Here is a 19,034-nt window from a genome sequence, read left to right as displayed (position 1 = left end):
GTTTTACTTCTTCTTTTCCAATTTGTATTCCTTTTATTTCTTTTTCTTCTCTGATTACCATGGCTAGGAATTCCAAAACTATGTTGAATAATAGTGGTGAGAGTGGACATCCTTGTCTTGTTCTTCTTTTTTTTTTTTTTTTTTTTTTTTTGGCGTTATGCGGGCCTCTTACCGTTGTGGCCTCTCCCGTTGCGGAGCACAGGCTCTGGACGCACAGGCTCAGCAGCCATGGCTCACGGGCCCAGCCGCTCCGCGGCACGTGGGATCTTCCCGGACCAGAGCACGAACCTGCGTCCCCTGCATCGGCAGGCAGACTCTCAACCACTGCGCCACCAGGGAAGCCCCTTGTCTTGTTCTTGATCTTAGAGGAAATGCTTTCAGTTTTTCACTATTGAGAATGATGTTTGCTGTGGGATTGTCATATATGGCCTTTATTATGTTGAGGTAGGTGTCCTCTATGCCCACTTTCTGGAGAGTTTTTGTTTTTTTTGGTTTTTTTGCAGTACACGGGCCTCTCACTGTTGTCTCCCGTTGTGGAGCACAGGCTCTGGACGCACAGGCCCAGCGGCCACGGCTCACGGGCCCAGCCGCTCCGCAGCATGTGGGATCCTCCTGGACCGGGGCACAGACCCGTGTCCCTTGCATCGGCAGGTGGACCCCCAACCACTGCGCCACCAGGGAAGGCCCTCTGGAGAGTTTTTATCATAAATGGGTGTTGAATTTTGTCAGAAGCTTTTCTGCATCGATTGAGTTGATCATGATTTTTGTTCTTCAATTTGTTAATATGGTGTATCACATTGATTGATTTGCGTATATTGAAGAATGCTTGCATCCCTGGGATAAAACCCACTTGATCATGTTGTGTGATCCTATTAATGTGTTGTTGGATTCTGTTTTCTAGTATTGTTGAGGATTTTTGCATCTATATTCATCAGTGATATTGGTCTGTAATTTTCTTCTTTTTGTAGTATCTTTGTCTGGTTTTGGTATCAGGGTGATGGTGGCCTCATAGAATGAGTTTGGGAGTGTTCCTTCCTCTGCAGTTTTTTGTAAGAGTTTGAGAAGGTTGGGTGTTAGCTCTTCTCTAAATGTTTGATAGAATTCACCTGTGAAACCATCTAGTCCTGGACTTTTGTTTGTTGGAAGATTTTTAATCACAGTTTCAATTTCATTACTTGTGATTGGTCTGTTCATATTTTCTGTTTCTTCCGGGTTCAGTCTTGGAAGGTTATACCTTTCTAAGAATATGTCCATTTCTTCCAGGTTGTCCATTTTATTGGCATAGAGTTGCTTGTAATAGTCTCTTAGGATGTTTTATATTTCTGTGGTGTCTGTTGTAACTTCTTTTTCATTTCTGATTTTATTGATTTGAGTCCTCTTACTCTTTTTCTTGATGAGTCTGGCTAATGGTTTATCAATTGTGTTTATCTTCTCAAAGAACCAGCTTTTAGTTTTATTGATCTTTGCTATTGTTTTGTTTCTATTTCATTTATTTCTGGTCTGATCTTTATGATTTCTTTCCTTCTGCTAACTTTGGGTTTTGTTTGTTCTTCTTTCTCTAGTTCCTTCAGGTGTAAGGTTAGATTGTTTGAGATTTTTCTTGTTTCTTGAGGTAGGCTTGTATAGCTATAAACTTCCCTCTGAGAACTGCTTTTGCTGCAGTCATGGGTTTTAGATCGTCATGTTTTCATTGTCATTTGTCTCTAGGTATTTTCTGATTTCCTCTTTGATTTCTTCAGTGATCTCTTGGTTATTTAGTAACGTATTGTTTAGCCTCCATGTGTTTGTGTTTTTTACGTTTTTTTCCCTGTAATTGGTTTCTAATCTCATAATGTTGTGGTCAGAAAAGATGCTTGATATGATTTCAATGTTCTTAAATTTACTGAGGCTTTATTTGTGACCTAGGATGTGATCTATCCTGGAGAATGTTCCGTGCGCACTTGAGAAGAAAGTGTAATCTGCTGTTTTTGGATGGAGTGTCGTATAAATATCAGTTAAATCTGTCTGGTTTCTTGTGTCCTTTAAAGCTTCTGTTTCCTTATTTATTTTCATTTTGGATGATCTGTCCATTGGTGTAAGTGAGGTGTCAAAGTCCCCCACTATTATTGTGTTACTGTTGATTTCCTCTTTTATAGCTGTTAGCAGTTGCCTTATGTATCGAGGTGCTGCTATGTTGGGTGCATATATATTTATAATTGTTATATCTTCTTCTTGGATTGATCCCTTGATCATTATGTAGTGTTGTTCCTTGTCTCTTGTAACATTCTTTATTTTATACTCTATTTTATCTGATATGAGTATAGCTACTCCAGCTTTCTTTTGATTTCCATTTGCATGGAATATCTTTTTCCATCCCCTCACTTTCAGTCTGTATGTGTCCCTAGGTCTGAAGTGGGTCTCTTGTAGACAGCGTATATATAGGTCTTCTTTTTGTATCCATTCAGCAAGCCTGTGTCTTTTGGTTGGAGCATTTAATCCATTCATGTTTAAGGTAGTTATCGATATGTATGTTCCTGTAACCATTTTTTAAATTGTTCTGGGTTTGTTTTTGTAGGACCTTTTCTTCTCTTGTCTTTCCCACTTAGAGAAGTTCATTTAGCATTTGTTGTAGAGCTGGTTCGGTGGTTCTGAATTCTCTTAGCTTTTGCTTGTCTGTAAAGCTTTTGATTTCTCCATCAAATCTGAATGAGATCTTTGCCGGGTAGAGTAATCTTGGTTGTAGGTTCTTCCCTTTCATCACTTTAAGTATATCATGCCACTCCCTTCTGGCTTGTAGAGTTTCTGCTGAGAAATCAGCTGTTAACCTTATGGGAGTTCAATTGTATGTTATTTGTCGTTTTTCCCTTGCTGTTTTTAATAATTTTTCTTTGTCTTTAATTTTTGCCAGTATGATTACTATGTGTCTTGGCGTGTTTCTCCTTGGGTTTATCCTGTATGGGACTCTCTGCGCTTACTGGACTTGGGTGGCTATTTGCTTTCCCATGTTAGGGAAGTTTTCAACTATAGTCTCTTCAGTATTTTCTATGGTCCTTTCTCTCTCTCTTCTCCTTCTGGGATCCCTGTAATGTGAATGTTGTTGTGTTTAATGTTGTCCCAGAGGTCTCTTAGGCTGTCTTCATTTCTTTTCATTCTTTTTTCTTTATTCTGTTCTGGAGCAGTGAATTCCACTGTTCTGTCTTCCAGGTTATGTATCCGTTCTTCTGCCTCAGTTATTCTGCTATTGATTCCTTCTAGTGTAGTTTTCATTTGAGTTATTGTATCGTTCATTTCTGTTAGTTTGTTCTTTAATTCTTCTAGGTCTTTTTTAAACATTCCTTGCATCTTCTCGATCTTTGCCTCTATTCTTTTTCTGAGGTCCTAGATCATCTTTGCTCTCATTATTCTGAATTCTTTTTCTGGAAGGTTGCCTATCTCCACTTCATTTAGTTGTGTTACTGGGGTTTTATCTTGTTCCTTCATCTGGTACATAGCCCTCTGCCTTTTCATTTTGTTTATCTTTCTGTGAATGTGGTTTTTGTTCCACAGGCCATAGGACTGTAGTTCTTCTTGCTTCTGCTCTCTGCCCTCTGGTGGATGAGGCTATCTAAGAGGCTTGTGGAAGTTTCCTAAATTTGCTCTTCTTAATAATAGATTTTTGTATATGAGGGAAATGAAGAGGAATATGCTATTTCCAAATCTCATGTGAATGAACTTGCTTCCGAAGAAGAAGATCATTTTTAGCATATCAACATAAAGTCATCCCTCCTGTTTATGGGGGATTGGTTCCAGGACCTCCTACAGATACCAAAATCGAGGATGCTCTAAGTCCGTTATATAAAATGGTGCCGTATTTGCATATAACCCACTCATGTCCTCCTGTATACTTTAAACCATCTTTAGGTTACTTATAATACCTAATACAATGTAAATGCTATGTAAATAGCTGCGAGCATGTGGTAAATTCAAGTTTTGCTTTTTGGAACTTCCTAGGATTTTTTCTAAGTGTTTTCCATCTGGGGTTGGTTGAATCCGCAGATGTGAAACCTGCAGATATGGACGGCCGACTGTGTATGTGGTTATATAACGGATTGTTAAACACTTTGCTGTTCACTATTTTCCACCACCGCAACCCAAAAACCTTTTTTATGTGCGATAGCATTAAATGTAAAACATAGAATTATATTAATTGTAATACTCTTAACTTCCTACTGGCAGTTTATTCAGTATTAAATACCAATTATTCACTTTATTTTATCATTAAAAAAAATTGAAGCAGAACTTACATACTGAAAGAAATTAGAGCACAAAACCAAAAAGAGCCTATCAAGTAAAATATATGTAAGTTTAGCAGTGATTTCTTCAGTAGCTTACTAAGTCAGTTGACTATAGATATAACTTTCTAAAATCAAGTCATATTTTAATAATAAAATAGAATATAGCTAAATTGCTTTCTTTGCCTGTGATGAAATGGCAGGCTCTGGAGAATGAAAGCTGTGTTCAACTTTTTTGTTTTACCATCTGGATAGAAATGTTTCCTTTAACAAATCTCAGAATTCTTGAAATATGGGTTTTACATTTTATACTAATGTTACTAGTCATAAAGGTAAATTTTTTAAAATTCAAAATGCATCCATAAAGTTCAGTCTTTTTTTTTTTCTGTGTGTGTAACATGTCTCATCACCCTGAGTTTATTGTTGAGGATCAGAGCTACTGATTTGCTGCTCTTTTTGCATGTATCCTAAGTCCTCCAAGAGAGAATCTTCTTCTGGGCTGTACTTTTACCTTTACTGCCAGCAGTCAATCTGTAGGGCCACTTGCTTGGATAGTGTAACAGTCATGGGAACAGAGGCATTGATAGCTTTGCAAAAAGGGAGAACCCTGGGGAAATGCAGGGGCTTGATTAATTTAAATGTGTATTAGATACACAACAATATGTAACTTATTTTAAAAATATGCATAAACAAACCAAATGTTGCCAAGGGAAGCCAAGAAAAAACATGCATCTGAGCAAAGAAACAAAGATGTGAGTTCCTTCTTAATTTGATGATTTATCACTCTTTTTAAAGTTTATTCTATCTAATTTTGCAAACTGAAGTTAGTTCCTAAGTGCCGTGAAGTCTTGAATTTACCTCATTGTTTTGCTTCTTGATTCTCAGGGCAATGTGTTTCTGCTTAGCTGTGTCTTTTTCCTCATAAACTAGCCCCACTTCAGGAGACAGGACAGCCTCTGCTGTCTTTTCTCCCCAAGATGGCCCTTTTCTGTCTCCGTACTGCCTTTTATAGTGGAGGCAAATGGTGCCCTGCTGTCTGTGCTATTTATAATTATTTTCTCAAGTGGAAATCTCAGAATGACTCAGCAGCCTGACTTTTTTCAAGGTTCAAACTATTTTGAACCACAAATAATATATATGTCAAGCACAGTTAAACATATTCCAAGGACTCTACTTTCACAGTTTGGTTGCAGAGAACTGTCATAAACCACGTATTCACACTTGATCAAAGCTGCTATTTTAAATTTTCATGGGAGTAGTTAAAATACATCTTCCAGCCTTGTTAAAAACAGTATCTATGTAATAAGACCAGGAATAATTGATACATATATTTAATAATTCATGGAAATAAAGCTGCGGAATTGCTCTAGCATTATTTTCTCTGTTTAATATCTTGGTCAGGTGGTACTTCAGAAATCAAGCCCAGTTTGTATGTAATTAATCATAATCTTGCATTTAGGTGTGTAGAATTATTAATTGCATATGATGCTAATATTAATCATGCTGCTGATGGAGGACAGACACCTCTGTACCTGGCCTGTAAAAATGGAAATAAAGAATGTATTAAACTCTTGTTGGAAGCTGGAACTGACCGAAGTGTAAAAACCAGAGTGAGTACCTGTATGTTGGGTTTTGTCCTATAATTTACAACATGTCTCCAAACTCTACAGCTCGAAAAATAAAACCGGTTAAAATACAGGTTGCTTTGTTTTGTTTTGCTTTGAGGATATTGGATAAAGACATTGTCTTATTTGTTCGAGCATCTGATTATTAGAAGCTTGTTCATTAGCCTTTCTTTTTAAAGGTAGTTGGTGTAGTGCCTGGGAATTGTAAGCATTGGACAAAGGTCAGCTGTCATCGAGGCCATCATCACTATCCACAGTAGTGCTCATTTGTAGTATGTGTAAACAGGAGGGAGTTTGTGGCAAGACAGTGCCCATTGCCAGCACTTAGAGGAAGGTTATTTGTGCTCACTGTTCTTCCCAGGACTGACAGTTTATTGTTGCTAAGATTATTCAACACCTCACAGAGTTCAAGGTCATTGTCTAATTTGAGTCAGAACTTGAAGCACTGTGTGTGGAAACCCACTATGGAGCCTTACAGGCTGAGGTAGCTGTTGACTGTCGCACACAGTTCTGGTACCTCCTGTACAGGGCGCACAGGTGAAGTCAGGGACTTAGAAACTGAAGAAATTTGGAGTCTGATCCACAGAAGAGTCTTTGGATAATACTTCTGGCTCAGCCACACAGAAATGCATTTGAAACAAACTTCTCAATTCAGCCTCCCAAACTGGCCTTCATCAACCTATCATGATAGACTTAAAGACCAAGAAATCAGCCTTCGTACACTGGCATGCATTTCTCCAGTGGGGGCCCATCTAAGGACTGGTGGGTTTAACGGAGCCCACTCTTCACTGGGATCAGGAATTTTTTTTTTTTTTTTTTTTTTTGCAGCTTCCCAGAATGTGAAAAGTGTAATAATCACCACCCTCCAGGGTATTCCTGATGAAAGACAAGTGTAGACTTCTTAATCTCCAAAGGTTATCTGAACCTTGGATCTCTTCTGTTTAATAGAGAATTGACTATACTGTGCATCCATTTCATAGGAAACACCCTTAAAATTTTCTAGGATAAAAAGGTGCATTACCTACTTTAAGGTCGCTCTTAGATCTTGGATTTTCTTAATTTCTCAAAAGAAAACAAACAGTTAATGGTATAACCAGAGATATAAGCTAGGTATAGACATTTTCCATTGAGTCCTATTGCAAGGGCTTTTTTTCTTTAATTTCCTTTCTATTTATTTTTTGAAAATCTGAGAAAATAGTCCAGATTCATGTTGTTTTATATATTTTACTTAAGAAATCTGTGGTATTACACATATTCATTATAAAATTCTACCTTACACATGAAAAAGGAATGAATTTTACATCATTATCTGAATGAAAAATAAGTAGTTCAACATAAAAAGTCACATCCTGTAAGTCAGAGAACACAGAAATCCATGCTTCAAGCTAGTTGTTGATAAACTGAATGAAATCGTTAGAAGTACAGAGGCTCCAAAGTACAGAGATAAATAGCATAATTGATAAAGGACCTTAAGGGAGTAATTATTTCTCATGACTTGTAATAAGAAACCAGAGGAGAATGAAAGATTTTAAGTTTTTCAGAAGTAACTGCATGGCCTTTGTAATATAAATTAAGGAAGGTCAAGAGCACTTACACTCTTCGGCCTAATTAGGGCTGATACCCATGTAAAGGTATCTACAGCCCAACAGAGAACAAGCCATGAGACACTTTATCTGCCTGGGGTACACCGGAGGACCATATGGTATTCCAGCTACTGCCCAGCCATGGTCTGCTGTTAGCCAAGTCGATTCCCTTGATATGAAGTACAGAACCAGAGAAGAAGCCACATCATTCAGTGAGAGCTTTAGCAAATGATCAGATGACTCAGTCTAAGTGTAGATGGTTACCATTTATTGTCTGTTTTTCTCCCTGTCTTCTACCCCGTTATTTTTTTTAAAGCGTACTGTAACTCACTGACAAAATAATGTAGCAGTATGAAATACCAAATGAAAAAAACAGGCCAAAGGGAAAAGAAAATGAAGCCAAAATACGTATCACCGAAATAATTGTCAATTCTTTTATGAAAGTCTTAAAAATCTAATGAAGGTGGATACCTGAGTAGAAGGCAGACCTATCTTTATATAAAAATGAGAGATTACAGGGGGGATCAGGATTTCCCCTAGAATAGTGTTTGTCAAACTTTAGTGCAGCAGAGTTGCCCAGATGGCTGTTAAAACGGATTGCGGGGCCCCAACCTTGAGGTTTCTGATTCAGTAGGTCGGGGATGAGGCTCAATAATTTACATTTCTAACAAGTTCACAGGTGGTGCTATGCTGCTGGTCAGGGGACCACACTTGGAGAACCACTATCCTAGGAAAGAGTTGTGAGTCTGCTCTAGCAACCAGCTAAGTGGACGGTTGAGGCTTCAAAGTATAATATGTTCTAGAGAATGGGCCCAAGTGTTTTAGTTGGAACATTTTCTAAGCTTGCATTTATCAATATCCAGCTGCAGTCACAGAGAGCTCCATAGAGGCTGATAGGTATCTCATGAAGTTACTTGACTTTGTTTTTCCTTCATGTCTGCCTTTTCCCTGTTAATCTAGAATCTTTCCTTCTGAAATCAGTGGCATAAAATTTTAAGATAACTAGAATTAGGACTCTTCCCTGTAAGTAAAACTGGCTTATAACAGCATTCATTTAGTACAGTACTGGTAACTTTATATTTGCATATAAATTAAAAAAATCTTTATGCTAAAGTTCATTCTCTTTCATAATATTAAATTGAGATTTTGTTTTACCATATATAATGCTTAGTTACCATCCTGGGCAGTACCTGTTTACTCCAAATGGTCAACTGTTAAGAGGAAATTCTTACCAAATAGCAAACATGAGTCATAGCAATGGAAAATACACTGATTGACAGTGGTCTGAGAACTTAGCTCATCTATGATATTCAGGATCGGAAGCCTGCTTTGCCCAGCTCAGTGGTCCACGCCCAAGAACATGTAGAGGTGAACTTTAAATAACACAGTTCTCAACATTGACGTTGTAATCAACCCTTTCCCCCTGGTCGTTTTATTTTCAGGATGGCTGGACACCAGTTCATGCAGCTGTGGACACTGGTAATGTGGACAGCCTCAAGCTTCTTATGTACCATAGGGCCCCAGCTCATGGAAACTCGTTGCATGAGGAGCCCGAGTCGGGCGTCTTTGACTTGGACGGAGGAGAAGAGAGTCGTGAGGGCACATCCAAGCCTGTTGTTCCTGCAGACCTCATCAACCACGCCAACAGCAAAGGCTGGACTGCTGCCCATATTGCTGCTTCAAAAGGTTTTAAGGTGTGTCTGGTAGCAGCTGACCTCATTACACGGTTGTAATTTGATGAGTGGCGAAGTTGTCTGCTATTGACTGAGTGTGTTTCACCTGAATAATTGGGGACTGAGCAGTAGTACCATTGCAGGAGATGATCCGCTTCCAGTACGAACCAACTTTTTTTTGTCCAGCAGATATTTATGGTCAAGCGTATATGAGACTTAATCACAAAAATCAGTTTGGAGTTTGTTAACAAATATGGGAGTAATTCCAGACATTTTGTCTCACGTCAAATTAGAGGAAAAGTTGGATATTGATAGAGTGCACAGGGTTGTTTGATTCCGTACCAAGACCATGCCATGAGTTAGAGGGAGGGCCAGGATTCAAGTACACATGCCCTGTACTCTGAACTCCCTCACTAGCCCTACCTGTGCTGTCTTATGATACATAAGAGGGCATTCTAGATTTCACTCATCAGTTAGAAGAGAGAAAGATTCTGATTATTAAGGAAATAACATAAAATAGTAAGCCATCCATTCATGCTTCTTTTTCTATTTAAATCACTTTAGCAATAATATTGCTTTAACAATGAAAATCTTATCAGGAAGCTCCTGAGTGCAAGGCATTGTGTAAGCTAACATTTGCAGGAATCATTTATGTGATTAGTTAACTCCTAGTTCAGTGGCAAGGGTGCAAGATACAAGACAAGTGTAGGATAAGAGAAGTTCAAAAAATTTAAAACAAGGGTAATAGACACGTGGTTGGAACAGTACAAAAATGCAAATTTTTATTTTTTGGAAGAGAGAGTGCACGTATTTCAGAGAGCAGAGTTGCGGAATATTAGGCTCAGGAATGGCTCATTCTGGAGGAGATGGAAACGATTTTGGCCTTGCAGGGTGTGTTAAATTTGTCACCCATCACTGGAGAGGAGAGTAGTTCAGGTGGAGGGAGCAGTAGGAACAGACCAGAAGTAGGGAGGTGGGTAACAGCTCCAACTGAGCTAATGAAGAGTAGTGAGAAGTTTCACAGTATGGCACCGGCCTTCAGTGATGTATTAAGAAGTTTGAGCTTTATTTACTAGTCAGGGTAAAACCATTGAAAGGTTTTGTACAAAGGAGCAAAAGAATCAGCTCTGTAGTTTAGATTGATTGACTTAGCAATAACATTTAGAAGACCGGGGATTATGAAAACATTGGTGGCAGGGGAGAGACTAGGTGAAAGATGATGCGAGTGGTAGAAATAATAAGAGAGATCACAGAGTACAAATGTTCAAGAATTGAAGTCAGATTAGATACAGGAAATGAGCGAGCTAAATAGAAGGATCATAGTGACATTCCCAGAAAGAGGAAAGAAGAGGCGTCATTGTGATCAAGAAGATAGAATGTGGGGCTTCCCTGGTGGCACAGTGGTTGAGAATCTGCCTGCCAATGCAGGGGACATGGGTTTGAGCCCTGGTCTGGGAAGATCCCACATGCCGCGGAGCAGCTAGGCCCGTGAGCCACAACTACTGAGCCTGCGCATCTGGAACTTGTGCTCCACAACAAGAGAGGCCGTGACAGTGAGAGGCCCGTGCACCATGATGAAGAGTGGCCCCTGCTCGCCGCAACTAGAGAAAGCCCACGCACAGAAACGAAGACCCAACACAGCCAAAAATAAATAAATAAATAAAATAAAATAAAAAAAGATAGAATGTGGATTTAAGCATGCTGAATTGCTGAATTTAATTCTGGGATATGTCCAACCAGATGGAGATATCTGGAAATAGCTAGAAATGTGCATTTGGAGCTCTTGGTTGGGTAACTTCCTGTTGTTATGATCTAGAGCAGAAGCTGTTCATTTTGGACTTTGGGGTTTTTTTTAAACTAGTGAGAAAAAGGCATGATTCAGTTCAACGTGGAGGTATTGCTTGCTAGTAGTAGTTTACTCCTATTTTATCCTTAAAAAAAACCTACAGAAATTCTGTGAACTTGATATATATATATTGGTTTGAATGGAAGGCAATGACATTTGACATAAAAGTTTTTGGAAGACAAGATGGAAAATATGAAAGCTTAAATTTGAAAATGCACAGTTAATCTAAGACAGTGAATCTCATTTGATGGAGGAAAGGTACATGGAAGGGGTAGTTCTCAACTTACTTCCCCCTTCAAGAAAATCTGAGGATAATGCAAGAGGTTACTGACAGTGGTAGGTTGTTCACGCACTCAACCTGAAGGCAAGAAAAAAAAAAGGCAAAACAAAAAACAAAACCTGAGCATCACTGATCTAGAATGATCAGCCACTGACCCTCTGATGCTAGGCAGAGAGAGAAGCCCACTCTCCAGGGTGAGTTACCCTGCAGGGTGGGAGGCTTGAGTTGCCACTCAGCTCCTTCATTATGAACTCCTCATAAGTCCTGGTGTTTTTATAGCCAAGGATGGCATCTTCATGGCTTCCCAGGCCCCTGGCAACGTGGATGCTCTGTCATCATTGAGTAAAGGGAAATAGGATTTCTTTCTCACATGTAATATGACTCTCTCTGTATTCTCTTATGTTAAGAAGCTTAAGATAAATGTTGAACAAGAAGAGAGATTTTAGAAAGTGAGCGTGACTGACAATATCCACACACCACAAAGAAAAATAATAAATTAAAATAATAGATTTTTTTTTTGCCCTGGAGTAGATATGTCATCTTCCAGGCTAACCTCTTCATTTTATGGTTAGGATATTGAAACCCTGGAGGGATTAATAGATAGAAGTTGGAAATGAAGCCCAGAATGCATGGTTTCATTACTTGTGCGGCCTGCCTTCCTAGTCAGTAGTGGGTATTGGAAAATATTCTTCATCCTTTGCCTAATACAGTGTTTATATCCTGGCTGACTCCATAGAGGTAATCCATTCACAACTAAGTTGCTAAGACCAGTTTTCTGAAAAAATAAATTACAATTCTGAGTTAATCATTGTGTGGGTGAAGAGATTCTACACTGACCACAAGTAGAGCTTAAAAGGTGTATTTTTTTTTTTTTCGCTTTGTAGTAGCATATATGTGTCCAATCTGCATAAGGTAGTAGTACCACTGTTACCCAAGAGGATGACTTCAGTTTCCATGTGTTTTTCAATGTAAAAAAAAGTGAGATTTCAGAGCATGAAGACACATAGCTCATCTAGTCCAGCTGCCTTGCCTTGCAGATGAAAAAATTAAGTTTTGGGAAATAGTGTAACTAATTCCCCAAGGTCAATTCATAGAAGACCAGATTCCCAAATCAGTCCTTTTTCCACTTAGTTCTTGGTCTTTTTCCCAATGTTTAAGCAATTTATGCAAATCACCATTTAGTGTTTGGTAACAAGAGTAGCTGTCTCTAAAGCTGGTCTGTGACTGCTCCGAAGTTGAACTCACTGAGGATAAACCTGTTTTCATCACTTAGGGTGAGTGGATAGAAGAGTTTCTTAGTGAAACTCTGTGTTCTGTCATGAGAACTCTGACATGTCAACTTCCTGCCGCAGAAATAGATTAGGGAGAGTGTCTGGATTTGAGCGACTAGTTGTTGAAGCTCTTGTACAAACAGATTCTTTATTTGGGGGATTATGTGTTTTGAGTAGATGATAATTCTAGTTTACGTATCACCCAAGCCAGTGGCTTCCTGTCACTCATGCTCTTACTCAGCCTTTCTGGGTTGTTTAACATGTTGACTGTAATGCAGACTCCTCCTTAGCTTCTAGAACACTACTCCTTCCTCGCTTCCCTTCTGAATTTGATGACCAGGCTTTCTCTTTGTTTTTCTGGTTTTTCTCTTTTGTTTTTTAACCCTCAGCAACTCCCATGCTCCTTCCTAGCTGCCTAGTCCTTTTTTTTTTTTTTTTTGCGGTACGCGGGCCTCTCACTGTTGTGGCCTCTCCCGTTGCGGAGCACAGGCTCTGGACACGCAGGCTCAGTGGCCATGGCTCACGGGCCCAGCCGCTCCGTGGCATGTGGGATCTTCCCGGACCAGGGCACGAACCCGTGTCCCTTGCATCGGCAGGCGGACTCTCAACCACTGCACCACCAGGGAAGCCCCTGCCTAGTCCTATTTTTAAGAGTTTATCCAGTCTTTCAACTTTAACTGTGGCTTCTACAGTAACTCTTCCCAAACCCAGATCTCACACCTGGCTTTTTACCTGTCTTCCAGCCATTTATTTCCACCATCCTAGAGGTCATCTCTAGGCAGTCCCACAGTCCTCTGGTCAGGCAGTGGCCTTCTTGTTGCCATCTTTACGCCATCCTCACAGTGTGTAGGAACTGTGGACTGATGGATGCATTTTTAGTTCTTAGCCAGGCAAGTGTCAGGCATTCCCTCCCACACTCCAGCATCCACCTGACTGGATAGTCTGGATGTGGTATTTGTCTTAAGCACAGAGGCCCACATGGAGCCCCAAGATTTAGATTTCCTCTCCCTAGGTCATGGCTGCAAAGAGAAAAAAAATGATAGGAGTCCCTAAATTTCTTCCTTGTCACAGAGTTGGGTACCTGGCTAGGAGGAGACAAAGACAGGATAACCTGTGAGGTTGGACCAAGTCTTTGGGACTAGATGATAAATAGAAATCTGTGCTTTTGATTCTGCATGATAATTTTTTCCCCTTAATTTTTATAAAATTATTTTCGAAAAAGACTGTGTAGATAAAGGGAAAGCTGTTTTTTAAAACTCTCATTCTAGAGTGTTCAGTGCAGAGTATTGCATCCTTGCTTAATTTGAACAGCAATGACTCACAGAATCCTAAAGGTTTCTCACATAAACTTGGCCAACCAGAGTCTTGCTCCACCCCTCACCCAAGACATACGCTTTCTGGTGTTTCCCACTAACACCTTTCATGGGTCTGGTTTTGACCCTTTTTCTCCTCTCGCTCTCTACTTTCCCCCTTGAATGATCTTTTTGGCCTCCAGAATATAATCTATAGAGATTCCAAAATCCTCTCTCTAGCCCACCTAACCATGTCCTGAGTCCATTCAGGAAGGTCTTACCCAGGACGCCCATGGTTTTACAGGGCATCTCCTTGATAACCCAGTTGGCCCAGTACAGTCCTTGTTTATGCCCATCATCCCAATGTAACCATTAACAGTGCCCCTTTTTACTCTTAAAAGTGTCCCAGTTTAGCCAATTATATGGTAACCCTATTGATGACCATATTCGTGTTTACTTCCACCAAACAGCTCCATGAGGATGCATGCCTGGGCTCCCGTGTTTAGGCTGCATCTCTTGTTCCTCCTCTCTTAATCCACTAACATCACCTGACATTTGTGTTTATTGCTCCATCTTCCTAAGATAATGAATTTGAATGATTGATAAAACTCTAGATTTTATTCCCTTATAAATGAACATGTAAACAAAGGGAAGGCTATTTTTTTCAGTGTCCCTTGGGGAGCCCTCATCACGGGCTGTCTGGACTTGCGTAGGCCCTGCTGTGATCTCCTCATCTCCAGTCTCTCCAGCTCCTTTACACTGTCTTGAGAGGGGCCTTCCTAACAGGAAGTTGGTCATGTAATTTACGTTTCATCTTTACAAGGATAAGTGACCTTTCTGTCGCTTCAAGGATAAATGCCAGATCTTTACATGACAGACAAGTCCCGTCCAGATCTGGCCTCATCCTCTCTCCACAAGCACCCTTGTCCCCTTTCCTCATGCACTCTCTGCTCTAACCCTGCACTGCTGGCTGCTCTGTAGACGTCCTGTGCTGTCTCTTCTCTCCCTGCCTTTGCATCTGCTCTTCTCATTACCTCAAATGGCCTCTTCTGTCCTGACCCCTCCCTGCCTGGGAAACATCTCAGCTTAAGTCTTGGCTTCCAGGAGTTCATTGGTCCCCAGAGCACCTCTTCACACTTCACTTAGGGAGCTTGTTCTTTACTGTATTATTTGTATGCCTCCCTCCCTTTCCACCTCCTCCAAAAAAATCACTTTTCATCATTGTATATATTGTGCTCAGCAGTCTCTGGCCCACAAGTACTAAATGTTTGTTGAATCAGTGAATGGGCTATTTGATGAGAGTTCTGTCTTAACTGGTCTCCTTTCTGTCTCTCTCTTTTTCTGTATGTCTTCCAAATGCACCAGTTGGTTTTCAGAACTGAGCTGATCATGGCACTTCCTACCCGAACATATCCTCCAGAAAGACATCCAGGCTCCCTAGCACTCAGCCCTTCACGGCTGACGCTGGCTGTCTTCATCTCACCCCTAAGTCGGCCTGCTTCCTCATGCTGTTATTTCCCATTGTGATGGCCTCCATCTCCCCTGCCCTGCCAAACAGTGAGCACACCCACACCCCAAGTTGTTCCCAGCACGTGTGCCAGACCCTACCTGTGCATTTGCAGACTGCTTTCCCTCCCACTTCCTCCGCCCAGTGTCAGACCCTCAGCTCCCTGCCCTGACTAGGATCTTATCTTTAGTTCTTTGGACTTGGGGTTTCACCTTATTCTCCCTGGCACTGGTACCTTGCCTCTTAGCTCTGAAAGGCCCCTGGCAGAGGTGGTTCATTGTCCCTCAACATCTTTTCTACCCTCCTCTGCAATAATGGACCTCTCAGAGTTCAGCTGGGCTCGTGACCACACAAAATAAAGACTACATTCTCCAGCCTCCATAGCAGGTGACCATGGACACCTACCTAAGTTCTGGCGATTGGGATGTGAGTGGAAGCAGAAGTTGAAGCCTAAGCCACTGCTTTTTGAAGTCTCTGCTCTAGGGAACTCCCTGGTGGTCCAGTGGTTAGGGCTCCACGCTTTCACTGCTGAGGACCTGGGTTCGATCCCTGGTTGGGGAACTTAGATCCCTCAGCCATGCGGCGTGACCAAACATAATAATAAATTAAAAAATAAAGTCTCTGCTCTAGCACATGTATCTGTATCATAGTTAACAACATTTTGATTTAGACTCATTCATCTAGACCTCTTGCTCTGCATCGCTTGGAACAGCCTGCCCAGTTTAGGTCCCCTGAGAATCCATTTCCAGAAGAAGCAACTAGCATCACAGCATTTGTTCTCTTCACTCGAAGCCCACCCTTCAAGGAGAGAGCTTAGATTCTTTTCTCTGCCTTTTCCACCTCCTCCTCCTCCCCTTAGTAAAACTTTCTGCTCACTTCAACAGCCCCGTCTTCTGGGCACATTTTCCCCATGGCTCTTGACTATACTTTGTGCTTCTGCCAGAGAAGCAGAAACTGTTACCGTCTTCGTCGTCACAACCCTGGGCTCTAACACAGCGCATGGCACAGAGGTGCTTAGTATCTCTTTCATAAAGTTGTGAGGATCTGTGAGCACTAAATACTTGTGCTGTGTTGGAACGGTGCCTAGAGCTTAGTATGTGCTCCAGTAGTTATTGTAGCTGCTGCTGTTCAGTGTCAGTTGGGTAAAGTTTTCATCTTCTTTGTGTTCCCCATGGAGCCCAGTATAGTGCTATGGAACTCACAGCTGTGACCCTGTTTGGATACGTGTTATCCTGCTATCCTTCCAACATTTCTTGCTTCCTTACAGAGAAAGCTACTGCTTATGTTATTGCCTACTGACCTACCTGAGTGTAATAAAAATTATATACAACCCACTTTATAGGTCAGACTTAAAAGAATCTTGCAGATTTTGGTTGCATCTTTTATCATTTCTGTTTGTAATTTGAAGTACCATCACCTAGAATTATAACGTTTGCTGATGTGCTGTAATTCCTCACCACTTACCTGAATATTTGGGCTGTTTTCTAACTGGTGATGATTATGTTGATTATAACAAAAACAGCAGCTAATAAATATTGAGAACGTTTTACATGCCAAGAGTGTGAAAGCGTTTTACCCATCTTTTCATGTAACAGCCCTATGAAATACAGATATTTGAGACACAGATATGGAAACTGAGCAGGAAAAGGTTAAATGATCCACCAAAATTCGTGAATAAAATCATTTATATTGGCAGGCTTAGACCTCCCCCACCCCCCGCTCTGTTTTGGCTCTTACCTGCTTTTGCTGCAAGTACTAACTTGTGTAATAAATGTATTATTTTTATCTCTTATCATCTGGAAATTCATAAAGTTTAATGCTCAGATTGCATTCTACTTAAATCTTTCATTAAAGTTAATTTTATTAAATATCTTATACATTTACTGATTTTTGTACAAATTAGTAATAACAATTGGACAAAAAATTTATGTATTTGACTTAGTTTTCAGTTCATTTCTTGGCTTAGTGATTTTTTTAAACCTGAACCCCAGACCCCTGAAAGCTAGACTTTGATTACAATTGTTAGAGAAGATTCCTCCGACTTGAGCAGTGAGAAACCAACGTCCAAGTCAGTCCCTTTGCAGAAGACAGATTTTCTTGATTCAAAGGTCCTCTGGCTCGGCGGCTCCATTGTGCAGGTACCAAGGCCTAGTTTCCCATCCCCCCAGCATCCCAAAAGATTCCCTATATTGGCTTTGTCCTCAAACCAGCACTGGCTTCCTGTTCAAATTTCACTTAACTGGTGGTCTCAGCTTACTCTTCGTTTTTCTTTCTGACCCTTAGGGATTTCCTGTATTGCCTTGTGAACTCATGATTTAAAGTATATTTGGGGGCCAATATGAAGCAACTGGAACTCATGTATACTCCTGGTGGGAGTAGAAATTGGTATAGCCACTTTTGAAAGCTCTTTGCAGTCTATACTAATACAGAACATGTGCATACCCCATGACCCAGAAGACCAAGTCTGTACATATACCCAATAGAAATATGTACATGTGTCCGCCAAAGGACACGTACCAGAATGTCTATAGTAGAACCCAAATGTCCACCAGCAAGAAAATAGATGAGTAAATTGTGGTATATCCGTATGATAGAATACCACCCAGTAATTTTAAAAAAGAATGAATTGAATTATAACTGTTCCTAACACATGGATGAATTTTACAGACATTATGTTGAATGAAAAGAAGCCAAATATAAAAGTATATCTGTAATATGGTTCCATTTTTAAAATTCATAAATAGGCTAAGCCAATCTCTGATCTTAGAAATCATAGTAGTAGCTATCTTTGGGGGGAGAAGGGGAGGGGCTAGCGATTGAGATGGAACATTAAGGAGGCTTCCAGAGTGCTCCTTACACAAGTATGTTCACTTTGTGATAATTCTTCAAGCTGCACACTTACTTTTGTACTTTTCTATATGGATATTATACATCAGTAAGAAAAACATATGTTTTACAAAACAGAAAAAAAGTGTTTTACAGCATGATTAGAGAAAGCTGTTCAGACTGAGTAGTTTGCTGTGTTGTCAGAAGTGGAAGTCAGCCCAGAGCGCGCGCGCGCGCGTGTGCGTGTGTGTGTGTGTGTGTGTGTGTAGGGGAGCGAAGAGAAAGACAGTGCTTGTTTTGGTTGTTAGTTCCTTTTCATGGTTTCTGGTTTATTCAGTTTTGTGCTTACTGTGGTGGGAAATCAACAGACAAATCATGAAGTGGTAGAAGTTGAAATAGCAGAGTTTCTTGATAAATATCCTGATGTAATATCCTGCCATGCAGTTCCTTATTTGAAAATGTTTGCGTATAAATTGTCTACCACTTTGAATTGAAAAATTTTGGAAAACTACGACCTTTCAGTTCATAGGTTAGTGATATTTTTTAAATGGAGATTTCCTGGAGCAACACAAGAAAAAACTGAAAAAGAGAGGGCACCTAACTTCAATATCTATTGAGAATGTTTTTCTAAAACTTCAGTCAACATGGTGTTCACACATATTTCTCAAATAAATAAAGACAGTGTAAGATCTCAGATATATATGTGCTTACAAGGACTCTGGGACAGACTTGTTACAATTGGAGCCCAGCACTTGCATGACCAGGAAAGCAGTGCCTGATCTAGAAGATAGCAAGGTGCATCTGGTTGTAGCAGAAGTCTTTTTGCTTTATATTTCCAAATTACAGTGAAAGGATACTGTCTGCTGAAGTCTTTTTTCCTT

The 19,034-nt window shown here is 40.3% G+C and overlaps 1 protein-coding gene across 5 annotated transcripts in view; it reads left to right on the top strand.

Annotated features, from left to right (window-relative positions):
• The window catches only part of CTTNBP2 (cortactin binding protein 2), a gene marked incomplete at both ends in the record, with an annotated part of 160,527 nt that overhangs the window by 88,961 nt on the left and 52,532 nt on the right, over nt 1–19,034 (top strand). For all 5 annotated transcript variants that reach the window (XM_079711406.1, XM_079711405.1, XM_079711404.1 and 2 more), the window contains 2 exons: nt 5,710–5,860; nt 8,901–9,152. In XM_079711406.1, coding sequence (XP_079567532.1) covers nt 5,710–5,860; nt 8,901–9,152 — 403 coding nt within the window. The remainder of the gene's footprint in view (nt 1–5,709; nt 5,861–8,900; nt 9,153–19,034) is intronic.

This window comes from Hyperoodon ampullatus (assembly GCF_949752795.1).
Source record: "Hyperoodon ampullatus genome assembly, chromosome: 9".
In the NCBI taxonomy this organism is placed as follows: Eukaryota; Metazoa; Chordata; class Mammalia; order Artiodactyla; family Ziphiidae; genus Hyperoodon; species Hyperoodon ampullatus.
The sequence above is the reverse complement of the archived record's forward strand: the minus strand, read 5'-3'. Positions and strand labels throughout refer to the sequence as shown.